The 12,079-nt window shown below is 35.1% G+C and overlaps 1 protein-coding gene across 1 annotated transcript; it reads right to left on the reverse strand.

Moving 5' to 3' along the window:
* Positions 1-7,747: 7,747 nt before the first annotated feature.
* LOC126584123 (aspartic proteinase NANA, chloroplast-like) lies at positions 7,748-10,773 on the reverse strand. The gene is made up of 2 exons (XM_050248590.1): positions 9,898-10,773; positions 7,748-8,740 (listed from the first exon to the last, which is right to left on the reverse strand). The coding sequence occupies exons 1-2, from the start codon at positions 10,587-10,589 to the stop codon at positions 7,906-7,908; spliced, it is 1,527 nt and encodes a 508-aa protein (XP_050104547.1). The 5' UTR covers positions 10,590-10,773; the 3' UTR covers positions 7,748-7,905.
* Between the last annotated feature and the right edge of the window lie 1,306 nt (positions 10,774-12,079).

Consider the following 12,079-nt stretch of genomic DNA (forward strand, 5'->3'; position numbering starts at 1 on the left):
GGTAATTAACGGTGATACTAATTAAGAGCGCTATATAGCGTTTCGGAGATATGCTCAAAATACCGGTGTATACTTTTTTTTTTGAGCAAATGATATTATCTACACTAGGGGTGGGGGAGTGGGTTAAGTCTCACAATACTATCAATGATGTAGTTCAAATTCGTCTTTGACGAGAATCGAACTTAAGACCTCTCACTTACAAGTAAAGAAGAATATCACTAAACCGTAGTACTAAGTGATAATACCGATGTATACTTACAACATCTTTCCCGTTTAAAAATACAAAAAAGGAAAAAGGCATAATAAACATGATACGTTGAACTGTGCATAAGTGCGGGACGCTCTTTTTCTCTTCCTCCGGGTTGAAATTCCCGGTAAGGTTTTTATCGAAGCCCATTGTTGTGCATTCTATCCTCTTTTATGTACGTTTATTCCCTCTCTTTCATCAATGAATATCGTACATCTTCTCAACAACAACAAAATTACTTATATGTAAAACATATCGTAATTAATGGTGATATTGTGAGCGTTCTAGGGCGTTTCGAAAATCATTTATACACAAAGATGACGCTTTACCGTAGTGGTGGAAAGCAATTTTTCCATGTACTCTAGTGCAGCTTCAGTCTCCACCGATTTCTCTCCCCCTATCATTTAACAATTTTAACCTATTAACGCTATCGTTTGTAAAAAAAATGTAGGATTAATCAAATAACATTATAATTGATCATTAATCGAATAAAGAGATATGAACCTAGTTTTCTTAAAGTTAATGATGATCCTGATGTTATGATTTTAATCATATATGACTGTGAAGCTTGACACACGTATGATCATTAAGTTGGACCAAAACTGAATTTTACATCACTTTAAGAGGTAAAAGTTCTTTATTGAAAATTTGAACCATTTTTAAAAGGTCTTAGTAGATAGGACTAAAGAGGGAAAGACCATGAATTTGCATGGACCATGATTAATAAGTAGTAAGTTGTGCCTAAACTGTATTAGACTCAAATCACATCGTTAAGCAAATAAAGTATCAATAAACCCAACATTCATCAAGCATTACCCTCCTTATTTAATCAAATATATACAAAATGCAAAGATCCACATATCCCGGTTGAGATGCCTTCCTATAACAGGCGCATTATCATTGGCCTTTATGCTCCTTTTCATCTGCTAAACCACACTAATTTGATGCCATCTATGATACTTCGGCAAAAGCTGATCGCTTATTTTTCACATCATGTTGTATACCAACGTGAAAGTTTTCTACAATACGAGATGCATCCATGTTTAGGTTAAGTTAACTGTTAAAATTTAGCATGCAAATCAAGTTATATAATACATCATACATCAGTGCATTGTAGAATTTCGCATCACATAATGTGAAAACGTAACTTTACTTGCTCTAAAAACAAATTTATCAGGACATGTAAATTATAATCTAATACAGTTCATGATAATTGTGTTGACAAAATGAAAAATGATCATTGTGGAAACTGCAAATTAGGTTAAAATATGTGTGTGTCTTCACTTGTAAGTGAGAGGTTTTATGTTCAATTCTCGTTAAAGGTGAGTTTGAACCACATTATTGTTAGCTCATTGTGAGACAAAACTCACTCCCTCTCCTTTAGGATAGAAAATATCGTTTGATCAAATATAGAAAATATCATTTGATCAAATATATATATATATATACACAGAGAGCTTAAGGGGAGGGATCCCTATTTTTTGAAAAAAATGGGGATTAGGTGTGGGGCCCACTTCACATCTAATTTCAACGATCCGAACCGTCTATTTTGTTAGTCTTGATTCATAGATCATCCTTGCAAAATATTAGCTAAATTGGAAATGTTTAAGACATCTAATTGGGTTCAAGGAAATGAACGAATACTTTGTTATATAAGAAAATATGAAATTTGATATTGATAATTAAATAGGCAAATGGTTTCGGATTGAATTGAATTTTTGCAAGGATGATCTATGAATCGAGACTAACAAAATAGACGGTTCGGATCGTTGAAATTTGATGTGAAGTGGGCCCCACACCTAATCTCCATTTTTTTCAAAAAAATGGGGATCCCTCCCTTTAAGCTCTCTGTATGTGTATATATATATATCTCTCTATATATCGATCGATCTTACCTAGAAAATAGCAATAATAGCAAATCAGAAAGAAATATAATAAAAATAAAGTCATCGATCGATCAAGATTTTAAAATGCATCAAGCAGGTGTAAGTGCAGCATCACTGCAAGGATTTGGATTTTTTTTTTTTTTTATAGTCCTTACAACTTTTAAAGATACTATGGTGGAACTTGGACTTTGATATGATTCACCTATAAATGTGCCACCATACTCAATGATTTGGCTTGGCTTTTATATTTTTTCAACAATTGTGGACGCAGGAAATTTTTTAAAATCAAAATGAGCTTGAATAGTTCAATAATTTAGTTTGATCGTCAGCATAAAAATAAAATAGTTTAAACAATAGAAAAAGAAGTATCAATATTTTGGGTAGGGTGTTGGAAAATTCTGAACAGCAAGAGTATAGAACTAAAAGGACCAACCAGAAGAGGGCATGTAAAAGTTTTCTTTGTGGGTAAGGGTTCCTTCCTATCCATCCATCCATCCATCCAATTCCAACCATTTAAAACTATTGACATCGGCCAACCCCAATTTATTATACGAACCCAATATTTTAGGAGAGCCTGGAGTGCCACGATTGGCTTGCACGTGTTTGCTTCACGAACACTTGAAATATTGAATCTGGATTGTATACATTTTACACCATTAAAAATATGGTTTCACAGAATTTGGATAAGACTTTGGAAAAATGAAGGCACAAGGAAAACACAAACTGTTTGGCTAAGAAGTAGATCCATCTAGCCGGAGCTTGTAATCCAAATAATTATTAAGAACATTCATTTATGCGTCACGAGTTTTGTTTCACTATTATCATTTTTGATATCGTTTAGAAAAAAATGCATAATTGAGTCAGTTGATCTAAATTAATGAATTTAACTTCAAAAAAAGAAGACAATTCTATAAATAAACATTGTGATATTAATTAAATTAAGCACCCCAAACGGGCAAGAGCTCCTATACGTTGAATATGGTGGTGGTTTTGATTTGATTATAAATAATAGAAAAGTAGAGATATGTTGTAGCCTAAAATTTAGAGAGAAAGAAGACGGGAGAGACGGCATAGAGAAGAGAAGGGTTTGAGAAATTATGTGTGATATTCATCACGCATAGTGTATTTATTTATAGTAATAGGAGAGAGAATAACTTACTCTCTAAGTAAAACAAAATCTAATGGGAAAGATCTTATAGATTCCGAATGATTCCTAACTTAACTTACTTAAGATTTATACAACCACACTACATTAAATATTAGTTATAACACTCCCCCTTGAGTGCTTAAATACTCAAGTAGTAGTCCTATCAAATCTTTAGCCATAAAGTTGAAGTAGTTGATAAAGTTGTCTCGTAGGCACTGATGGAGAGCGCGTGAGTCTCATATAGGGATTTGCATGTAGGATTAAGTCTCACCAAATCTGGTTATGGTAAAACCCAAAGGGGTTAATTCATAGTCTTAAGGAAAACAAATGTGAGTTAATGCAACATGTCGATACTACATCTTCAAGATGTAGGTAGTAGACAACATACAAAAGGGTATGACCATCCCGATGTGGGTGCTTTGTCAAAACCTTGTCAGATTAGTAGAACCTCAGTGATTATATACTTCAAGATATTCTCCCTAAGTTCCCCCTGAGAAGTACAAGTGTTGCAAATGAGAAGATCTGCACATACCAATTCATCGAACAAGCTTTTGGAAGATTGACTTTGACAACGACTTTGCGAAGAGGTTGGCAATGTTGTCTTAGGACTATATCTATTTGACTTTAATCTTCTTATGTTCATGTTGATGCGAGAAGTACACAATATGCTTGGTGTTGACTTTGTTAATGTATCATTGCTTGATTTGGTCGATACATGCAACATTTTCTTCACAGGTCATCGTATGACTCAACGATGGATGAAAAATTGTAAGTACTTTATGGCAATAAGCTCGGAGACGTTGTAACTAGGGTTTGTTTAGTGGACCTCCAAGATATTGCGGTGTTCCTAACTGTAAAGACATAACCCGTTTGGAGATGTGCCTTGTTCCAAAATCACTTTCATCAAAAGTGTTTTTAGTCATTTTAAAAGTATTTCTAAACGAACTCTTATTTTACGTATATTGTCCTAATCAAATGGTTAGGTATTATCATATATTAAGATTTTTCTCTATTTAGTTTTTAAGCTGAAAATTTGAAATTAAGAGCCCAAGAGTTTTACAAGCCAGAGAATCTACTTTTAGAGTATTAAGTTTAGGCCCAATGCTCGACGGCTCAGCCCATCTCTTTTCTCACGCTGAATTTTAGTTCCTGGTTTTATAACTTCACATGATGCATTCATAGTGACATTATTTGATCTTTCATCATCCTTTTGTTTGTGTAACAGTTTGTGTAACAACACCAAACAAAGTTTGCAATTTGCAGGCACAAACCATGAAACTCAGAGACAACATTTAGAGCAATTCCAACCCTTTATTTGATGTTCTCTCATATTGTTAGGCATAAAATGTTACATATATCGTATTATTGAACTGTATTTGTGTAGTATCTGAAATAACAAGTGATGTCTACATGTTATATTGATTAAGTGATGTCTACACCATTTAGAGCAATTCCTAACACTTTCTGCAATCTCTTCTTAAATTTGACCGATGCACACAACAAGCATTTAATGAGATAAACTTACTAATCAATATAACTTATAGGGAGCATTTTTGCTCACCACCATAAACTATGGTGTATGCTCACCATACACCTAATCAATTGACACGTGTCATTTCACTTAACTCTAGTTAACTTTCACATTAAATGTTAGTTTTTCAATTTTGAAAAAAATTAACCAAGATTAAGTGAAATGATACTTGTCAATTGATTAGGTGTAGTAAGTTTATCTCATTAAATGCTTGTTGTATGCATCAGTCAAATTTAAGAAGAGATTGCGGAAAGTGTTAGGAAAACCCTAAATTTGCGGTTTGCAAGAATACATTCTCAGTCCGTTATTCTTTTTATAAGCAATATTCAATTTTAAACTAATTTAAAATTTCAGATTAAAATTCGGGAAAGAACGCATTCCCCCTAGACCCATTCCAATAGAGGAGCTTCAAATAAATACACCTACCAATGTGATAGGAATCCAATAAAATTCCAAACTCGCTCATTGGACAAATTTTTCCGTGTGTTTGAAATATGAGGTGATACACAATTTATTATTATACAAGTTATGAGATACTTGTGTTAAAAAATTAACTTAAAAAATAAAACTTCCTCAACTTATATAATAATGATACGTGGTGTAAAGTATATCACTCATGTTCTGAGCACAATACAAAGTTTCTTTTCACATACTTCTTATGGGGGTACGTATGTACGGATGCCAATGTGCTAGTCGCTATCCTTCTGGAGGAGTTCAAGTTAATTGTATGATCATCTTAATTACCTGCTCCCACGTCCAACTCACGACTCTGCTCAGAAAGCCAAGTAGTCTATGCATGAGATAAAGAAGACGACAACAAAGTTCCTGCGGATTTTATAAATTAATGTGAAAAAAATATAAAGCAATTTGGAGATTGGGAGGCAGATTCTCTGTCCTCCCACTTCCCCGTGCCCTTCTATTTGTGTGGTCACGGTTAAGCCACATCAACATTTTATATTACTATTCATTTTTGTCTTAATATCTCTATAAAAAAATAATATAAAATGTTGACGTGGCTTAACTGTGACCATACAAAACAGGAGGGCACGGGAAGTGAGAGGGCAGAGAATCTGCCTCTTGGAGATTGACCTCACTCAATGCACATGGGTTAGATAGACGTTTACATCTTATATAGTTAGATTGATGGCTTGGTACTTGTTCTTATTAGAGTGATGGCCAAATTATCCACAAAATGATAAAACTAGTGAGAGATGAGAGTTGTTAGGGTAACGGGAGATGCGCCTTCATTTAAGTAAATTTACATGATGCCCTTCCAAACCCTCTCATCGATCACTACTTTTCGATCTAAACTTTACATTAGCATACTTATCTCTTAATTTCATGTGAAACAATCTGATAAATGTGAATAGTGCTTAATCTGAATCACATCCGATGACTTAAATATATTGTCTAACAATAACATACTAAATTTACAAAAGAATTAATACGATAGAACAATTTAACGTTTAGCATAGTATTGTTTCCCAAAAAGAATTTTATGTTCATTAGATTTAAAGAAATAAAGTGTTTTACCATTACAACTTCAATTCACATTATTGGTCAAAAATTAAATTTTGAGATAATAGATGTTACATTTTAATGTGTAGAATGTAAAAGAATTCAACAACTATTCTGTTTTAGATATTTTAAGTGTGGTAGATCGCATATCACATGTTATTACCATCCACATTTTATAATAAGAATCATCATCAACAAATATGATACTTTATTAAAAAAAAAAAGACAGTGTATATTCATAAATAAACGGGAAAATTAGAAGGCCCTACATATTTTCTATAGTTGTTAGATTAAACATTCATAATGCCCCTATATCAAATTTGATTAAAAAACGAGGCGCCTATATCAAAATGCCCCTAAATAAACACACTTATTTTAACAACAAAAGGATTTCTTAGGTTAGCGCAATAGATGATCCAAACTCAAAACTTGAATTAATTGCATGCATGATCTAGACAATTATGCTTTCTTGATTAGTTGCTTAACGCAATAGATTTGTCTTTAAACTGTTATAGATCAAAGAACACCTTGACAAGTAAATCTCAACCAACCAATCAATCTTTTATAACGACAAAGTTTGATTGGTGACTAATGACATTAATCCTCACATTAGAAGCGTGCACGTCAGGAGTGGTATCTCACACGTTTTGTGGGAACAAGAAGAAGAAGCGCACTCCACAACTAATTAACTAATCATGCAAGCTATTTACATGAAGCATCTGTTCCCGTGGTGGACCAATATTTTGGAATCTACTCTTATAATATTTTGTTCGACTCAAAATATCTGAATATTATTTGTTCAATTATTCAGGTAGACAATGCAATCATTCACACTTTATAACTCTATGTTCACTTTCCCATGTATACAATCATTCATACTTTTTTGTTAAATTAATCGATTATTTCGCGTGATGGAAGAGATCTAAAATTAGATGGGACCATAACATAGATCGTACTAGCAAATACAAGAATTTTTCTTCTCAAGGGCAAGTTAAAGCTCGCACTACTTTGCCTTAGTTACCTTTGGCTGCTTACTCTACCTCAGCCTTTTCGTGTATAGCAATAATGTGCAATGCGGATGAGCGCAACTGCATGCATTATTGATCCTATGCAGTTGTCAGATCATGAAATTTTTTCTCTAACTTGAACTACTCTACAAGTTATATTATCCAACACATATTGATTATGTCCAAGAAATTATATTATCAACGTCCATTAGTGTCAACATTATTTTTCACTTGGCCCATTGTTATTAGTAACAGAAACAAGAATTCGAATTTAAAATTTCTTTTAGTATTACAAAGCGAGATAATGCAATGCACCAATAGTTAATTGGTCACTAACCTGGGTGTACAAAAGTAATATTGTAGAATTGATTAGAGATGTACGATTACGATGAGAAAGAAAAGAATGGAATGTGAAGCAATTGGATCAAACCCCAATTATGATTTATGATCAAGTACAAGACGTCATCAGAAGAATTGTAATGAGTTTCATACACAATTGTATATGGGAAGAAATAGAAAGAATTATTACAAGAATATGGTCAATCAAATTCCAGTATTTGAACAAAATCCTAGGTGCAGGGGGAGGGAGTAAAACCCAGTTTTTTCCTCCCCATGTCATATTCCCACAAATGGTGTTGCTGCATTATGCTACCAATAACTGAGGGACCAACATTAGTTGGCACAAACCCTAGACACATCCTCCCTACAGCTACATTAAGAGCATAGGCCTTCACTGGTGGCTCAAATTTAGCTCCATCTGCAAAGTGAATTGCGAATTTCGGCACTAAAGACTCGTTGAATCCCTTGGGACTGAAGCAAAACTCAAAAGGGTCTCCTTCTGTTGGCAATTTTTTCAATTTCGACAAAGCCCTTGTCATTACATCCATGACAGCGTTATATGCCGGCATTTTCAGAAATGTGAGGGTTGTGCCTGAATCAACAACGGTTCCACCTTTAAGATTTTCGTCCCACACACGAGGTGGTATACCTAACATTTTCCCCCCAACTGAGATTCCCTTCACATTTACGCCGTAGAACGACCCCTTCTCATCGGAGTTACCTACAACCAGCTTTGTGTACCTCATTTTTTTACGCAATGTAGCTGGTTTGTGGCCACCAAATGTGAGATAACTTGAGACGTTTCTGGGGCTTTGCTGATCAACCAGGCAATAAGAAAACTTGCCACCAAAGTTTAGGGCAGCTTTTGTAGTGAATGAGTTCCTGCCAAAGCCCAATCCCAATATACCATCACCATCTCTGATGCTTCCAGTCCCTCCACCGCCCTTGATGTGGTCTGTGCAACCAACTATCACATTTTCCAGTTTGGTTCTCCTGCCACTTGCCGTGCTTGCCCATACAGTCTCATTGGCAAACAACCCAAATGCATGTGCCCCTTCTAGGTACCTAACAAAATAGCATTGTGCCAACAAAAAAAAAAAACAAATTAAGTTGCTGGTCATTCATAAAATATGTTTAGATTGAGTTGTTATTAGGTTATGAACTGATGATGTATATCAGGTTAGCACTTTCCTGCACTTTTAATCTCATTCTGCACCTGAAGAGGTATATAAAGAAATGGGGTGATGAGATTTAGGATTTCGGATTTAAGATATCCAACAGCCAAATCTTCGGACATCTTTTAAAAAATTATGACTGCCAGAACATACCAACAATGTTGATCAAGCTATCGCATGTGAGTTGTATTAAGATTGGCATTTGCTGCCTATTGCAGCCGCAAACACATCCAAAAGGGAACAAACTTATGTGTTCGGTACAAAAATGTGCGTCATGTGACTCTCAACTACTTACAATAAGTGCCATTTAAAATTTGTGCTGGATGTAGGTAAAACGCAGCGCCTACATCTTCTGCAGTTGATGAATTTGGGGTACCCCACAATTGTATCTGATTGTGCATAGAGACTTGTTAAATTTTTAACTAATTCTGTGTTGATTTCTGAGTTTTGGAAAAATCCTGATTAACCTTTAACCATAGCAAAACGGTCCATGAACAACAATGGGGACGAAGATGATGATGCTAAACAAAAGACCCTATAAAACCCCTGGACAAACACAGGACCATGTAATTTCTTTCTATGCCGACTTTAATATTTAGTATATTGTTTCACAACTAAAACCAACTTCAATAAAGACAAGTTGCCTAGCTACCAATTTTAGGTCGGCTTTAAAAACGAAATGGACGTATATGCCTCAGAAAAGACACATGTTCCAGCTACTTCTGGTTTGGATTTTCTCTTCCATTTCCATTTCAATTTTAAATAATCTTCACAAAAATATAGTGTATGATCCTAACACACAGTCACGAAGTATAATTAGTCCATTAGTATAGCTTGAGAATATTTGTTAAATCATGTTCTAGTACCACACACAATAATTAGTGTCGAATCATACATCTATTAAGATATTCTCTTATCCCATTTTTGAACCAAATTTTTGGACTGATCCTAAACTGGAAACTGGATTCTTCAATTTGACATTTTATAAACAAAAACAAAGAAGCAATAAGGAGAAAAATGCGAAAATAGAGAAGCAAGCGTACGTACGAGTAATCATATTTGCAAGGGCTCGATGGGGTGGGGCATTGGTTGAGAGAAAACATACCCGACAGACCAACCCTGCACAAATTAGAAGAACACGGTACAGATTTAAAGGAAGAAGAAATATCTGCATGGAAAACCCTCTTGTGTTGCAACCTTCCTTTGTGCGTGCCGCACCGTTTTCCACAACGATATCGGCAGTTTATCCACGTCAAGTCACTGCCGGTATCCGCGATCAACATGAACCTTTGTGGCGGCGTTCCGATTTTAATTTTCACCAGGTATTGCCCGGAACCGTAATCCCAACCCGAACTTATCGGCATTGCCATGGAGCCTCTTTTTTCTGACACCATCCGCCTCGTTGTGCTCCCGCTGCTGTTTAAAAGTACCCCTTGATCATCACGAAGGCTTTCTTCTTCTTCTTCTTCTTCTTCTTCTTCATGTTGTTGCCTTCTGTGTGACATCATTTGATGGCGGACAACGTCATGGCTGTGGAGCAACCTGAAGAGCTCCTGCTGGGTTTTAGGCTTCTCATCCTCATGCAGGCCATTATAATGTGGAGAGTACCTGTGGATTAGCTTGAGCTTCAAGGCGTTTCCCTGACTTGCGCCGTTGAATGCATGAACGAACACGAAGCTTTGGATTACCGAGAGGAGGAAAATGATGAAAAGGGTTGAATTTTGCTTCACCTTCGCCATCAGGAAAATGAAACAAAATTCATATGAAAAAATTGTAAATATGGGAGTGTATATAAACAGGAGAGGAGAAACGGGAAGAAAGCTAAAAATAGGTTTTATATTTTTGGGAAGGGAGCAAGTGTGAGGCTGGGGTTTCTGGTTTTGCAGTTGAGGCCTAATTTGTCGGGTGTTAATTAACAACCAGAGAGATTAAAGTGTGAGAGGTTGGAAAACCATAAAGGGAGGCGCCTTTATTTTTTGAGTTGGGGATATATATAGTATTTTGCCTTCGATTTGCCAATGCAAGGGCTCTCTACCACAGTGGTGAAAAGAAGTATTGTTCTTGCATCACGGCGTACGTTCGAACCCGACTTCTTAATCTAACATTTAATCTAATAAATCTATCATCTGACCAAATAAAAACTTCTGATTTGTCATTTAGTACTACGGTCTACTAGTATTCATCTTTACTTTGTAAGTGAGAGATTTTAGGTTCGATTATTACCAAATGCGAAGTTGAACCTCATTATTGTAGCAAGCCCATTGTAAGACTTAACCCACTCCTCAACCTTTAGTGGTACATACCATCGTTTGTTCATAAATAAATATAAAAAAAAAACAAAATAAAAAAAAAACCCAACTTCTAATTTCATCTGTCTCTTTGTTTTTAAAATTACTTTCATTTTCATTTCCTCTCTTTGTTTTTAATATTATTTTCATTTTCATTTCCCACCACACAATTTTCTAATGAAGGATATGGGAATATGGTTGATGTGTATTCGTGTACCGTCTCCCTTTATACGTACCATTTGTTCCATTTTTCCACAATATCATGTGTGTGGCATCCGTGATCAATAATTTTAGGGGTTGAAATGAACAAATATTCTTTTAAAATATATGAGACTTTTATCAGATTTTGTTTAATAACATAATGATGCCGTTTGTATAAGACCTGATGCAATAATTTAGTCATTAAAAACTATTAAAGATATAATTTTAGATGCATGCCTATCTGAAATATTAAAGGATGGACACGGTTTGAGTTTGAAGATGTTTTGTAAGAACCGCCTCCTTTACTAACATGCATGCTCCTCTCAAGTCCTCTGCATGGAGCGAGACGGGTGATATTTTCACTTGCTCAACGTGGCCAGTTGGCTGAAAGTGAAAGTTTGGCAAATGTCAATATTCTCTATTATAAAATTCATTGAAATTCACCGTTCATAAACTGATTCAGTCTCGCCATATAACTTGTATCAAGTTGTTTTACAACTCATTTTCAGACGAACGCATGGACTTTGGAGGTAGGGACGAAGTTAGAAATTTCTTTTAGTAGGGGCATCCCGAAAAATAACTAAGAAGACCTTATTATAGGATGACTTAATACCTAATATAATAATATGGATGATTTCAAATGATGGTGTATCACAATTTCAGTGGTACAAACATTTCAATCTAGTAGTGGAAAGTGGTAAAGTGATGAGAAAAATATTCCTACATGATAGGCGGGAGAG

Source organism: Malus sylvestris, chromosome 10 (genome assembly GCF_916048215.2).
Source record: "Malus sylvestris chromosome 10, drMalSylv7.2, whole genome shotgun sequence".
Classification (NCBI taxonomy): Eukaryota; Viridiplantae; Streptophyta; class Magnoliopsida; order Rosales; family Rosaceae; genus Malus; species Malus sylvestris.

What these genes read in the sequence shown, in the direction of transcription:
- LOC126584123 (XM_050248590.1), bottom strand. Translation starts at nt 10,589, where the DNA reads ATGGCGAAGGTGAAGCAAAATTCAACCCTTTTCATCATTTTCCTCCTC. An exon ending in CCTTGCAAATATGATTACTC is followed by an intron (nt 8,741 to 9,897) that starts GTACGTACGCTT and finishes CTATTTTGTTAG; the next exon opens with GTACCTAGAAGGGGCACATG.